The sequence below is a fragment of the Pseudorasbora parva genome, chromosome 18 (genome assembly GCF_024679245.1).
Source record: "Pseudorasbora parva isolate DD20220531a chromosome 18, ASM2467924v1, whole genome shotgun sequence".
Classification (NCBI taxonomy): domain Eukaryota; kingdom Metazoa; phylum Chordata; class Actinopteri; order Cypriniformes; family Gobionidae; genus Pseudorasbora; species Pseudorasbora parva.
In genome coordinates this window covers 37,470,889-37,486,886 of record NC_090189.1, presented here as the reverse complement: position 1 = coordinate 37,486,886, position 15,998 = coordinate 37,470,889, and the positions used below count along the sequence as shown (strand labels likewise).

Here is a 15,998-nt window from a genome sequence, read left to right as displayed (position 1 = left end):
GCCCATATAGATAGAATAGCATCTTGCAGTTGATGGAGATTTGTGAGATGCACATCCAGGGCATGAAGCTCCCGTTCCACCACATCCCAAAGATGCTCTATTGGGTTGAGATCTGGTGACTGTGGGGGCCATTTTAGTGAACTCATTGTCATGTTCAAGAAACCAATTTGAAATGATTTGAGCTTTGTGACATGGTGCATTATCCTGCTGGAAGTAGCCATCAGAGGATGGGTACATGGTGGTCACAAAGGGATGGACATGGTCAGAAACAATGCTAAGGTAGGCCGTGGCATTTAAACGATGCCCAATTGGCACTAAGGGGCCTAAAGTGTGCAAAGAAAACATCCCCACACCATTACACCACCACCACCAGCCTGCACAGTGGTAACAAGGCATGATGGATCCCTGTTCTCATTCTGTTTACGCCAAATTCTGACTCTACCATCTGAATGTCTCAACAGAAATCGAGACTCAAAATCGAGACCAGGCAACATTTTTCCAGTCTTCAACTGTCCAATTTTGGTGAGCTTGTGCAAATTGTAGCCTCTTTTTCCTATTTGTAGTGGAGATCAGTGGTACCCGGTAGGGGTGTACGATACTGACAAAAAATATCTCAATATTTTCTGTGATTTTCTCGATAAAGATAATTAGATGATATTTTGCCGAGAGTGTATGTATATAATAATATTTTTGTACTTAATTATATGCATGCATCATCTTTTAAATCAAATTAAATTATAATAAGACACAATAGGGCTGTTACCAATCAAATTAAATAAGTATCAACAAAATTCATCTTTACATTGGAGAGGAAACAGAAGCTGCATTTAAAGTGGCATTTACACACTGTATAATGAGCTTAGAGGTGACAAAGAACCCACAGTTATGCAAAAATGTTTCGATGTTTTAAACACGACGTTGAATACTGATATTTGAAATTATTTAAAACATGAAAAGATTCTTAAAATGTAAAATAGAATTAATTAAAACCACCAGTAGGCGGAGGCAAGTCACTGTTAATGGGTGAGTCATTGTGATTCATTCAAACGACTGATTAATTCAAAAACGAATCATTTGACTATATCTATCTTAGTCACTCAATCATTGATTTAAATGATTCATTCAAAAAGCGGATTCATTCATTAAGGAAACACCACGTATGTTGCTCAGAGATGCGATTACAGTGCTGTGACTTTGTTTTGAACTAATTTAGTGGGTGAAATGGAGTAAAAATGGGCAAATATTGTATCTGAAATGTAAGTCACCTAATATTGAATTCTTCTTTATTAAACTTGTATAAAATCAATATTAGAGGTCGTCCGATAGTGGATTTTACCGATACCGATAGCTAGGTCGAACCACACTTGCCAATAACCGATTAATCGACCGATAGTTTTTTTAAAAGATACTAGATTAAAATAATAATAATTATAACAAATTAATCATATTTCAATATGCAGTTCTAAATTGCATATGCAAATATGAATATATTAAAATGACAAGTTCTATTAGAATGGATTACTGTATTATATTAAGTGTTATTTCATATAAAACCAAACAGTTTGCTTTTTCAGAACACTAGGTGGTTTTCTTATCAAAATAACAAAATATGTATTGAAATCGAATGCGTTTCTGCGTTTCAACCCAGAACTAATTGTTGTATAAATAATTATATTTATTAATAATATTAATAATAATATATAATATAATAATTATATATATATATATATATATATATATAAATATTTGATTTTGAATTAAAATATGATATTTCAGGTTTGATTGCAACAATTGGTAATATGTGGTAAAATCCTATAAAACTCTCAGATATCAAAATGTTCTACTTGAATACACCCAAAAGGATCCAGGCCAATAAATTTCTTTGGCTGGTGGAGAGGGTATCATTTCACACAGCTCACTTCACATAGAATCTCCTCTCTCTCTTTCCTCCGTTCTGTTTCCTTTAGAGTTGTCTGACACAATCAGCACAGTGGATCGCTGGCTGAGCTTCTGTGCTCTCCTTACAGCACAGTTAATTGACTGCTGTCTCTTACCCACTTGCCATGATGCATTTTAGGTGTGCCTAGTGCTCTCAGTTCCGTCTGAATGACCCGAAATGAGCTTGGACAAAACAATCTTGATCCAAGAACCTCTCTGTGCTTGTGTTACGGCATTTTTAGACACTGGCCTCCTTTAGCAAGCCAACATTATCTAGCTGTATATTATTTTGGTCAGAAAGCATTTGTTTATAAATGCAGGTCTAAATGTGGAAGTGCTGATTTTGCTGCTGGTGATCTGTTTTATGCTTACTTTTCTTTTTAGTAGATGCTTTGTCTCCCTGGAGTAACTTGAGGAGCGCTTAAGGGCGCACAATGCGACTGTGGCTTTCAGTAATGACTCAAACTATGATGGGACTTTTGTGTTACCAGCCCTGAGCCTGAACCACCACATTATCACTCCATTCCACCTGCACCATTATGCTGCTTTATGTCTGTTACATGAACATTCCAATGGATGTAGCCTTTCTCTCCCTGTATAATAATACAATCACCCCTCACATATAACCTCTATTACTCTGACAAAATAATAATGATGATTTCCTGGCAGATATTTATTTTTAGTTTCTCCTGACACCAACACATCCGTGTCTGCTTTGTGTAACTGCCATCACATTGTATGGTGGAGCAGATGATTAATGATTCATACATGCAACACTATTTAGACCAGGCGCATGTTCATATTTTTCCAGACTAATAAAGAAATCAGAGAAGAATAGAGAGTTAATTGCTTTTTTTTAAGTATGCATGATGTAACAGTTTAGATCCATTAATATGGATGAACATTTCCAACAAATAACAAAATATACAGTATATAAAAAATTATCATAATGATTTTACTGAATTAAAGTATTGCTAGTAAAATAGTATATTCCATATTAACAAATCCCTATGAAAGGAACATATATTTACCACTATATTATTGAAATATATTATAATATATTGTAAATAGTGATTGTAACTGGAATTTTGCTTGTTGACCAAAAAACTAAATAAATAAAAAATAAAATACATGGAATAATATATTGATAGTATTATACAATATATTATATATTCATGTAATATATTTCAAAAAATACACATGATTGCCACTTTCAATATTGCAATATATTGGAAAATATAAATGCTAAATTCCATATACAGTGCTGGTCATATAATTAGAAAATCATCAAAAAGTTGATTAATTTCACTAATTCCGTTCAAAAAGTGAAACTTGTATATTCATATATATTTCTAATGTTTATTACTTTTAATTTTGATAATTAGAACTGACAAGGAAAATCTCAAATTCAGTATCTCAGCAAATTACAATATTGTGAAAAGGTTCAGTATTGAAGACACCAAGTGCCACACTCTAATCTAATTAACTCAAAACACCTGCAAAGGCCTTTAAATGGTCTCTCACACAAGGTCATTGCAAAAGAGTCTGGCTGTTCACAGAGCTCTGTGTCCAAGCACATGAATAGAGAGGCGAAGGGAAGGGAAAGATGTGGTAGAAAAAAGTGCAATAGGGATAACCGCACCCGGGAGAGGATTGTGAAACAAAACCCATTCAAAAATGTGGGGGAGATTCACAAAGAGTGGACTGCAGCTGGAGTCAGTGCTTCAAGAACCACTACGCACAGACGTATGCAAGACATGGGTTTCAGCTGTCACATTCCTTATGTCAAGCCACTCTTGAAGAACAGACAGGGTCAAAAATGCCTCGTCTGGGCTAAAGACAAAAAGCACTGGACTGCTGCTGAGTGGTCCAAAGTTATGTTCTCTGATGAAAGTAAATTTTGCATTTCCTTTGGAAATCAGGTTCCCAGAATCTGGAGGAAGAGAGGTCCAGTGTAAAGTGTCCACAGTCAGTGATGGTTTGGGGTGCCATGTTATCTGCTGGTGTTTTCACTGCGTTTTCTGAGGTCCAAGGTCAATGCAGCCACATACCAGGAAGTTTTTGAGCACTTCTTGCTTCCTGCTGCTGACCAACTTTATGGAGATGCAGATTTCATTTTCCAACAGGACTTGGCACCTGCACACAGTGCCAGTTTAAGGACCATGGTATCCCTGTTCTTAATTGGCCAGCAAACGCGCCTGACCTTAACCCCATAGAAAATCTCTGGGGTATTGAAGAGGAAGATGCGATTTGCCAGACCCAACAATGCAGAAGAGCTAAAGGCCACTATCAGAGCAACCTGGGCTCTCATAATGATGAGATCTCAGATGTTAATGACAACTACAGGCCCATCTCCAACCTCCCATACCTCTCTAAGGTGCTGGAAAAAGTTGTTGCTGCACAGCTTCAGGTCCATTTGGAGCATAACCATCTTTATGAGAAATTTCAGTCTGGTTTCCGCTCAGGACACAGCACAGAAACAGCTTTGGTCAGGGTCACAAACAATCTATTGATGGCGGCAGATGCTGGTTCCCCATCCCTTCTCATCCTCCTGGACTTAACTGCAGCTTTCGATACAGTTGACCATAACATCCTCGTTCACCGTTTACATTCCACCATTGGTCTCTCTGACTCGGTACACAACTGGTTTTCTTCTTATCTCACTGGGAGAACTGAATATGTTGCGTTAGGAGAAGCTACATCCCTGTCACACAATGTCACCTGCGGTGTCCCTCAAGGCTCAGTGCTCGGTCCCACCCTGTTCATCCTCTACAGGCTCCCCCTTGGCCGTCTCATCAACCGGCATGGGATTTCTTTTCACTGCTATGCTGATGACACTCAACTTTACTTTAGGACAAGTTCATCTCCCTCTGCTGACCTCACACCATCCACTTTGATCACTTGCCTGGATGAGATAAAGGCGTGGATGAAGCAAAACTTTCTGCAGCTAAACACCTCCAAAACTGAAGCTATCCTAGTCGGCACTCCACTTCAGGTCCAGAAGTCCGTGATCACCAGCATTGCTTTCTCTGATCATGTCATTCCTCTTTCCACTTCAGTCACGAATCTGGGGGTCAGAATGGAATCACAGCTTACTTTTGAAGCGCACATCAAACTCCTGTGTAAGACCTCCTTCTTCCACCTCAGAAACATTGCCAAACTTCGTCCCATTCTATCACTGGCTGATGCGGAGAAGCTTGTCCATGCCTTTATCTCCTCCAGGCTGGACTACTGCAATGCGCTCCTTATTGGCATCCCTAGCAAAAATCTCCAGAGGCTGCAGTGTATTCAGAACAGCGCTGCTAGGATCCTCATGAGGGTGCGCAAATACGACCATATCACCCCCATTCTAAAATCACTCCACTGGCTTCCTGTGTCGTTCAGGATCGAGTACAAGATTTCTCTCCTTACCCACCAGTGCATCCATGGTGATGCTCCCTCCAATCTCAAGGAACTCCTCACCACACAAACAGCCACTCGTAACCTCCGCTCTGTTTCGCTGTATCGCCTCAAAACTCCCACAGCCAATCTCCGTACTATGGGGGATCGGGCCTTCTGCTCTGCAGCCCCCAGTCTGTGGAACGCTCTCCCTGACCACCTGCGGACTCCACAGACTATAAATACTTTTAAGCGTGGTCTTAAAACCCACCTTTTTAGCAGAGCTTTTAATTGACTTGCTACTTGTTTAATTTATTTTATTTTATTTTTCGGTTTTATTTATTTATTGTTGTTGATTGTTTTGTTTTTTTAAATTCTGTAGCACTTTGAGATTTTGTTTAATATAAAGTGCATTATAAATAAAATGTATTATTATTATTATTATTATAACACCTGAGCAGAGCCACAGACTGATCGAATCCATGCCACGCCGCATTGCTGCAGTAATTCAGGCAAAAGGAACCCCAACTAACTATAGAGTGATCTACATGCTAATACTTTTCATGTTCATACTTTTCAGTTGGCCAAGTTTTCTAAAAATCCTTTCTTTGTATTGGTCTTAAGTAGCCTAAAATTCAAATTTTTCTGAGATGAATTTGGGATTTTCCTTAGTTGTCAGTTATAATCATCAAAATTAAAATAAATAAACATTTGAAATATATCAGTCTGTGTATGTGTAATGAGTGAATAGCCTATAAGTTTCACTTTTTGAATGCAATTAGTGAAATAAACCAACTTCTTAATGATAGTCTAATCATACAGTACCTGTACAATACATCAATAGAAATTGTATTAATTCATCAATGGACAGCTTTCAGGTGATTTTGAGGCTTTTCAGCCTATACATCTCAATTGCAAAAAAAAAAAAAAAAAAAAAAAAAAAAAAAACAACTGACCTTTATTAGGCTACTGGTTCTGGTCACATATTGGCTTGCCTGTAGCTGTCTTTAAGCCCACTTGTTCACACTCATTCACTCATCCTGATATAGTGTATGGCAGTTAAATGCACTATACAGTATTGGATAGTCAGCGATTTCTGACGCAGCTTTGTGTGTGTGTGTGTGTGTGTGTGTGTGTGTGTGTGTGTGTGTGTGTGTGTGTGTGTGTGTGTGTGTGTGTGTGTGTGTGTGTGTGTGTGTGTGTGTGTGTGTGTGTGTGTGTGTGTGTGTGTCTTGAGCGCTTCTTCCCATAGAGGACGCACTTCAGTTTCCCGCAGCCTAAACGCACATGACGTTATCGTCTCCATGACCCGGAAGTTCTGCTTCTCTTTCTTGACACGTAGTTAGCGGTGTTGGCGGAGTCTTGGGCGATTAACGGTGTGAGTAAAACTGCAGAATTTACTTCATTATAACTTTATGTTTTAGATGTATTACATGTTTGAAGATGTGTGTGGGACAGTGTTTAAATGGCGCTGACAGGGATCGGATGTGCCGTTGCAGTGCTTTAGTAGAGCTGTGCTAACTGAGCCCAAACAAAACAAACAGTATTTATGCTAAAATCACCTTAAAAGTGTGTGACTTCAGACAAATATGTGGAAGATAAATAGTGTGACATGCTTTTAGTAAACATGCAATCTGATATATTATATCTTATCTGACAAATACTCTCCGTGGTTTTTAGACATCTATCTTTGTAATGGCAAGTTATTTTACATACTATGGTAATAATACCGTCCTCATTTGTACATGCAGTATGCCATTATCATTGTACCGTGATTGTAATACCACAGTTATTTCAAATTAAACATGGTTTAACCATTTTGGTCCTTTGTAATCTGTCAATACCATGGTATTAAAATCTAATTCTTTCTCTTTACCATACTGCGTTTTTGTGTATGTTGATTCTTTATCCAGATCATGTGTTTGATTTATTAATATCATCCATCTGTTCCTGTCAATGAATACAATTTGCATGCTTTATTATTATTATTTTTTACGACTTAATTTGTGTGTGTGATTTTTAAAGGGATAGTTAACCTCAAAAGGGAAAATTACTCTGTGATTTACTCACCCTCAAGCCATCTTGGGTGTATATGACGTTCTTCTTTCAGATGAATACAATCAGAGTTAAAATTGAAAATATCCTGGCTCTTCCAAGCTTTATCATGGGAGTGAATGGTAACTTTATGATAATGGTCAATTTCAAAAACCCAAAAAGTGCATCGTTCCAGCATAAAAGTTATAAAGCCCTTCTGAAGTAATGTATTTTTGTAAGAAAAAAATCCATATTTATAACTTTATAATCACTGGCTTCTGGTAATGGCCGTGTGCGAGTCGAGTTTTGGCAGACGAGTGACCTCTGACCCGACACATGACGTAGGATGTAAGAGTAGTGTAAGTTTAGGTGAGAGTAGATGCCTCTCACGATTCAAACTAATAGAGATGGGCAACAAACTCAAGATCCTCACGCACTTCTCTTTAAAAAAATGGTGACCTATGTTTTCTCTATTCGCTGCGCTTCCGCATTCATCAATACCGTTGTGCATCGGGTCAGAGGTCACTCTTCTGCTAGGCTTCAAAATCTAAGGTACCATTCACTCCCATTAAAGCTTAGAAGAGACAGGATATTTTTTTTATATAACAGTTTGGCTGGAAAAAAACTGATACACCTAGGAAGGCTTGACAGTTAGTAAATTATGGGATAATTTTCATTTTGGGGTGAACTAACCCTTTCATTAAATGAAGTTGGTTTAGCTTAATCAAGATCTTCAGCAGATCTCCACCCAAGTAACCTCCTTGTTATTTGTTATTTATAGTGCAAATAATATTGTCCTGTGCTGACAAATTTTTATGCTTGATGTCTTCCAGGCTGCTTGCAATGTCAGGGTTTGACAACTTCAACACAGACTTTTACCAGTCTAGTTACAGTGTAGATGATCAGAACCAAGCAGGATATGGCTACAGCAACACAGATGACCCGTACAGCAAGTATGCCTGAGCCTTGCACAGTCTTGATGTGGTTATTATTATAATATAGCCATGTTTAAGTCAATTTTATTTGAATAGCTCTTTTCCACAATATACCTTGTTTCAAAACTGCTTTACAGAAAATCATGAGCTTTATAATAGTTTACTATCTTCATGCCTTCACATTTAGCAGATTCAAGCTGGTTGATGATATAGACAACACAGCTGTTGAGATTTGCTCTATAGTATATACGCTGATCAGGCATAACATTATGACTTGTGTTGGTCTTCCCTCCTGCCAAAACAACACTGACCTGTTGAGTCATGGAATCCACTAGACCCCTGAAGGTGTGCTGTGGTATCTGGTACCAAGATTTTAGTAGCAGCTTCTTTAAGTCCTGTAAGTTGCAAGGTGGCGCCTCCATGGAATTTACACTGCATGGTTCAAGTGACCCAATTCCGATTTTTTTTTCATGTGGCACAGATCGGATATAACATGAACGTGTAAGCAGTAAAAAAACGCATGGATTCCGATATCCTCAAATCGGATTCAGGCCTCACTCATATATGGTAATAAATCTAATAATATGAATTGGATACATGCATTTGCGTCTGCCATGTAAGTGGTCAAATCAGATATTCCCCAGTAAATGCGAGTCGTGCGTCATTGAAAAAGAGACGGGGGCGAATGACGTCAACTCAGGTGGACACGAACTGTGATCAAGGGCCAGTGTTGCCAAGTTCGCTGTTTTTCTGTGGAATTGGGCTACTTTAACACAGTTTTGAGTTGTAATTGGGCTGGTTTTGTTGTGAAAACCTGGCAACCCTGTCAAGGGCTCTCCTCTTTTTCTCCACCTTACGAGAGAAATGTTTTGCTGACCTTTTATGTGTGAAAAAAAGTGCAGGAAGCAAAACATTGTATAATCTATTACAATGTTTTGTAACAGTGCCGTTTTACTTCCTTTTCCGGTTAAGAACATCTTAGGCTGTTTCGCCAGTGTACAGTGTAAATGCAAATATCGGATACGGGTCACTTTTTAAAGACGATGTAAGTGTGTCGTCAAAAAAATTGGATATAGTCACCACAAATCGGAATTGTGCATCAAGACCTGCAGTGTAAATGCAGCCTTACTCAAGCCCATCTCATCCAAGGTGTTTGTGTTTGTCTTTCTTTTTCAGTCGAATAGAAAGTTGTTGTTTTTTGAGGAAAACATTCCATGATTTTTCTCATGATTTCTCATAATGCATTTCAATGGCAATTGATGAGTTGAATGTCCAAATCAATAGCAATCAAGGAAGTCCCTTATGTGGAGAAAAATCCTCGAATGTTTTCCTCAATCTTTCTTTTTAAGGAAGACACAAACTCTTTGGATGAGATGGGGGTGAGTAAAATATCAGGACATTTTTTATTTGAAGTGAACTACTCCTTTAAATATATATTTGGGGAGTTGCATTGTAAAATGTAAAATGCTCTCAGGGCATAATAACGTAAAAACATAATAACGAGCGTATAAATAAAAAAAAAACAAAGATTTTGAATGTGTCTCAAAAACATTTTAACAGTTTATTAATAAACTAGTGTTTCCTGAATTAGTGTCGGCTCCAAAGATGAAGTTGATGACGCTGACCCGTCATCTCTACAGTAAGTGGATGCAACTTTAGAGAGAAATGGATGTTAAGCTAAGCTTGGATATGAGCCTAATAATAGCGCACATTTATCTAGGTTAGTGTTTGAGGCAGCAGCCATCTAAAAAAGGCTACTACTAACATACTTCAAATGATAAGCCATGTCTGAGGTCCATGAATGTTAGACAACCGTTCGGATTTCCTGCTTGACTTCACCAATTTCTGTGGAGTTTTTTTTTTCTGTGACTAACTGACTAATTAAAATTTGGTTGACTATAAGGGGGTAGCCCTACTATATATCCATCTCAGGACTTCGGTTTAACGTATCATCCGTATCACTATACGTATCGTCCCCATCACTATACTCGGGTGTAAGGACCCATACAGGCCACAGGGTGAGCAGTAAGCACCCCCAGCAACCTATATACAGTAGGTTGATAGTATAGTTGTGCGGTATAATACAACAGTATAATCAATCAAGCAGTTGAGATTTGCTGGAGTTATGTAGCCTGACAAGCCAGACCCACATCAAGATGTTTGGTCTGCAAACTCACCATTGACAGAGCTCAATCCGAGGGGCGGGATAAACGGTTGTCTTTAAACTCTCTCTGCACGCAATTGGATAGCGCTACAACCAAAGACAGCAACGTGAAGCGGAGCTAGCTGACAGATTAAACTTTCGCCGTATCCGGTCGTCAAAACTCAGAACACATCTTCCAGAGTCGCGGTCAAAGCTGATTCGAAAGACCGCCGTTCGCCAGCTTCTGTGTTTACTAGAAGCACGCAAACACAACTTTGCCGTCACTATGTTAAGCCCCGCCCACCGACTATGCAAATTTGTATTTTTCAAGAAATACAAGCTGTTTTTATTTCATAATTGTAGTAAAAAAACAAGCCTTAAATTGAGTGAGAGAATGTCACCTAATTATGACTTAATCAATCAATCAACTTTATTTATATAGCGCTTTTACAATCACGATTGTTTCAAAGCAGCTTCACTGTGTTAAACAGGACAATATTGCAACAAAATTTGGTGTGTACAGTCGTTTTGGAGAAAACAGTGATGTAATCAGTTTATTTAAATACATCATATAGTGACAATGTTGACAGATCAGTATTAAAATGTATATAATTAAATAAGAATGTATATAATTAAATGTATATTTAGTTGAATAACTTGGATCATAATTTTAGTGTCCCCAACTGAGCAAGCCAAGCCAAAGGCGACAGTGGCAAGGAACCAAAACTACATCAGGGCATGATGGAGAAAAATAAACCTTGGGAGAAACCAGACAGGGGGCCAGTTCTCCTCTGTCCTATTATCAAACAGTGTATGATTATTATTCTGGCAACCTTATAGGAAAGAAGTCATATTAGATCCGAATATTCATCATTTCTGGGTATCAAGCAAGAGACTGGTTTATTTAGGATGGTGTGTCAATTACACTAGACTATGAATACATGAAAGATTGTAGTGTTCGCGCTGGAGACGGGTTTACTGAGGATGATGTGCCGATGAGGCAAATTCAGAGGAGACACCAATTGACACGGGCTCAGCAGACACTCCAGGATGAGCTGGTCATGTCTAGGTCCACCATCCGATCCGGACACGGCCTGGATCCGGCGGACTACAGTAAACCTCGGGATAAACAGAGAGACAACATTAGCGTAGATGCCACTCTTTTTATGATGTAACGAGTACATCAGGTGTTATGGGAAGTGTTCCCGGTTCCGGCTGACCTAGTTAATGCAGCCTAACAATCAGTCAATTGATTTGAATAATGAAAGTTCTATGTGTATGCCATAGTAAAGAGATGTGTTTTAGTCTTGATTTAAACTGACAGAGTGTGTCTGCTTCCCAAACAATGCTAGGAAGACTATTCCAGAGTTTAGGAGCTAAATAGGAAAAGGATCGACCGCCTGCAGTTGATTTAGATATTCTAGGTATTATCAACTGGCCAGAGTTTTGAGACCGCTATAGACGTGATGGAGTATAATGTGTTAAGAGCTCGCTTAAGTACTGGGGAGCTAAACCATTTAGTGCTTTTTAAGTAATAAGCAAGATTTTAAATGTATGCGATGTTTAATAACTTTATCTTTTTGCGTCCATTAGACCATATGGACAGTATGATTACTCCCAGCCGATGGGCTACACGGCAACTCCGGGAATGATGCAGCCCCAGCAGCCATACACGGGGCAGATCTTCCAGCCCACGCCAGCGTTTACACCAGCCTCCCCACAGTCCATGTACAGCAGCAGCTTTGAGGATGAGCCGCCATTGCTGGAGGGTGAGCGAGACTTTACCTTGCTGTAGTTCACCTGAAAAGGAAAGTTTGATGGTCATATTCTCATCCTTTAGTCATTCTAGACCAATATTTATTTATTTTTTATGGCTACTGCCGATTTTTTTTACAGAGCAGTGTGGCCAATATATTTATTTGACCATATATTTAATAAATTGTATATAAATAATTAGAAAATTAATTAAAAAGCATTTTTTATTCTGCAATCCTAAGGTATTTTTCACAAATAAAGAAATGGTTAAAGGGGTGTTTGCATGCGATTTCACTTTTTGAACTTTAGTTAGTGTGTAATATTGCTGCTTGAGCATAAACAGTATCTGCAAAGTTACAGTGCTGAAAGTTCAATGCAAACGGAGATATTGTCAGTTGGCAGTTTATTGCCTATAAAAACGGCCGGTTTGGACTACAACGAGCTTCTTCCTGGGTTGGTGACGTCATAAACCCTTGCTAGTCTCCGCAGATGTGACTTCTGCCTGTAATGGTAAGGGCCGTGGCATTTCCGGACAACCTGTGCTTGGCACTTCAGCCAATAAAAATACAGGGAACTACATTTGGCCATCTATCCAATCTAAGACCATTGCGGTTTTCGGAGGGATGGGCTTCATAGAAGCAGGAAGCAAACGAGCCGCTCAAAGGGCAGTGGAGACAGCGGTGTGGAATAAAGGTCAAATAGAAGAAAAATACTTTGTTTTTTTTTTAAGGAAGTACTAAGACATGTTATACTGTGCCCCATAAACACAACCAAGCCTAGGAAAAAAAAAAAACACTGAATCACCCCTTTAAAGGGGCGATGAATTGAGAAATCAGCTTTCCCTTGAGCTTTTGATATATAAAAGGTCATGGTAATATAAGAATATCCTCTAAGTTTCAGAGCTGAAAACTTCCTTGTTAGTCAAAAAAAGCTTTTACAGACACCAGGCTCAGCAAACGGTTTTGTGCTTCATACTGACGTCATAGCGTGTCTAAACAACGCCTCTACAGCGCGTCTAATCCAGTAGCCCCGCCCACTGACTCATGGAGGGCTCGTGCTAGCTGGTCAACAGCAATAAACATGCGGAGGAAGACATTTTTGAGGATATTTATGCACGCACACATACACGCGTCCGCCGCTCTTCAGATGTCAACTCGAGAGAGAGAACAGCAGAACAAGAAAGGAATATGAGATTGATCGGCCTGCTGTGCTTTGCGAGCCCTGGCCCATATGTGTCTGAGTCCAGCGTGCTAAAGGCATCTTCTGTTAGACACGTACACATAAGCAAAACGATCTATAACAATGCAGTTCTATTACATATAAAACACGTTTTACTCACATAAGTGTGTTGCACCATTCCTGTCGGATCTAAATCCAGCATCGACTGGAGATTTGTTTACAAACGGTCCGCAGTGAAATTAAGTGAAAATGTGTTCCCCACGTGAGCTGGAACTTCAAGTTTTCAGCTCTGAAACTTTGAGGATATTCTTATATTACCATGACCTTTTATATATCAAAAGCGCAAGGGAAGTAGTTGATTTCTCAATTCATCACCCCTTTAAAAATGTATGAATAAAAAGGAAGTTAAGACTGTAACCAACAGGGCTCTCAGTAATCTGGTAAGTTTGTGCGCACTGGGAATCATATATTTTCAAATAAAGACTAGTAAACACTAGTGTCGGGTTTCTAAACCTATAACCGGACTAGTGTTGTCACAAAATTATGACTTTGATACGATACAAGACTAAAATCCCTCGATACCGATACTAAAAAAAACACACACAAAAACAGTCAAACTAGTTGAATATGACAACAGAACTTATTATTCATTGTTTTATTTATTTATTTTACTAAAAATTCACTGGTTTTTGTCCATTCCCTCCTCTTATTGCTATAAAAACTGCATGGCAGTGTGAACATCCTTACAGAGATCACATTACCAATCATGTTATCATTCACTAACCTTTCACTTCTCAACAGGTTGGGGTGACCAAAACCTTATTTAATGATACAAGTAATTTAATATTTTTTAAATGTAATTTTATTATTATAATATAGATTTTTAATTGTCTTTTGTCTTTTTAAAAATAAGCAAAAAATGCAAATTACAAACATTATGACAAAAACAATGGTTTATTTTTTCAGCTACATTAGGTCTGTTTAACATTAGCGAGTCAAGAAAGAAATTAAATAATCAAATATAAAACTGCTTAGTCTTCACTCTATAATTTTACTATACACTAATTCTTAATAAATATATTTTAGTTATTTAGCCAAGCATGTGGTGTTTTTCTATTTTTCATTGTTGTTTGATTAACATTAATCACACAAAATATTAGGTCTGGATTAAGACCTGCGTGGATCTAATTACCTCAACTGTATACATTCACTAAAGACATACCCGACTGTGTTTACCTGAATACTCGCCAGACAGTGCATTTTTACATATTTTTAACCATTAATACCCGCCCACCGACTGTATACACGAAGTGATTGGCCTGACCAGAGTTTGGTTTTTCCAGCTCAAAAGTGTATTGAGAGTTGCTAGACGACACTCGTAAAAATAGATTTGCTGCCGCTAGGGTCCGTCTAGATTACTAGGCTAGTCCAGAACGCAAAAAAGGTGTAACAATTTAGTTTAAATGGTTATCCCCGGGCTATCCCCAAGGCTTAAGCGAGTGTTTTAACTGATCTTAAAATAAGTCAGTGCCATTATTTTTTTCTCAAGATGCACACGTTTTTCTAAGGCGTTTATTAAAGCTACTTAAATGTTGTAATTTAGCTAAGACCTAATCCTATCTTAGTGTAAGCCCTGCCTGTGAAAACGGGCCTATATCTAAAAAATGTTGTTAAAAATTCTGTATTGGGTTTTAGTACGAAGATTAATATCATATTAATGTTATGTACCTCTTCAGTTTGCGTCGCTGATAAATGAGGATTTATTTTTAAAACTGTGACTCATATTTTTCTGTAGTACATTTGTATGCATCTGGAATCATTTTCAGAATCAGCGATTCCCTTTTCTTAGTCACACTGCTGTGATTCCCAGGGGTGAATTTATTCTTGTTTACAGCGAAATCAATAATGCATTGTCTCTGCGTCCCACAGCCAGAACTCTTAGAATAAAGCATTGCTTGAAAAACAAACAAGTGTCACCTGGGGCTGTGTTTAGTACAACCACATCTGTGTCTCTGCACACTGAAGTCAAGGAGTCCTTATGAACGCTACTTGCCCCAGTTCTTCAGAGCTGTGCTTGAAATGAACCGGCAGTGGGCAGAGAGAATTGGAGAAAGCCACTTCATGGATTACCGCTGGTTGCTGTTGTCATCCAGTATCGGGAGTCCATTTATCATGCTGTGCAATGGCAGTCCTGTCTGATTATTCTAATGTTCTGCCTTATTAGTGGTGCTCGCTGAGGCAAGCATCACTATTTCCACTATTAGCATTACTCATTATCATTAGAAAATAAGCAGTGGAGGGGAGATGGGGGGACATACGGTGTTAGATTTTTCATGCTTCCAAACAAATAAGTTATAGATCCACAATTATCAAATTAAACAATTAAATAGAATGAGATCCACAGGTATATGTGACCCGTCATGGAAACCAGTGACAAGTCGGGAGCACTACTTTCTAGCAAAATGAGAGAAGCGTCTCCCCCCCTGCTTCAATGCGGCGTGGCATGGAGGCGATCAGCCTGTGGCACTGCTGAGGTGTTATGGAGGCCCAGGATGCTTCGATAGCGGCCTTAAGCTCATCCAGAGTGTTGGGTCTTGCGTCTCTCAACTTTCTCTTCACAATATCCCACAGATTCT

At 38.6% G+C, this 15,998-nt stretch overlaps 1 protein-coding gene across 3 annotated transcripts in view; it reads left to right on the top strand.

The window, feature by feature from the left end:
* Positions 1-6,558: 6,558 nt before the first annotated feature.
* The window catches only part of yipf5 (Yip1 domain family, member 5), a 14,989-nt gene continuing 5,549 nt past the window's right edge, over positions 6,559-15,998 (top strand). Inside the window, exons 1-4 of one of the 3 annotated variants that reach the window (XM_067423212.1) lie at positions 6,559-6,692; positions 8,184-8,303; positions 9,877-9,924; positions 12,022-12,197. In XM_067423212.1, the coding sequence (XP_067279313.1) occupies positions 8,194-8,303; positions 9,877-9,924; positions 12,022-12,197 (334 nt within the window). In that variant the 5' untranslated portion in view covers positions 6,559-6,692; positions 8,184-8,193. Of the gene's footprint in view, positions 6,693-8,183; positions 8,304-8,330; positions 8,683-9,876; positions 9,925-12,021; positions 12,198-15,998 lie in introns of those variants that run through there. The other 2 variants (XM_067423213.1, XM_067423214.1) reach the window with 2 other exon arrangements.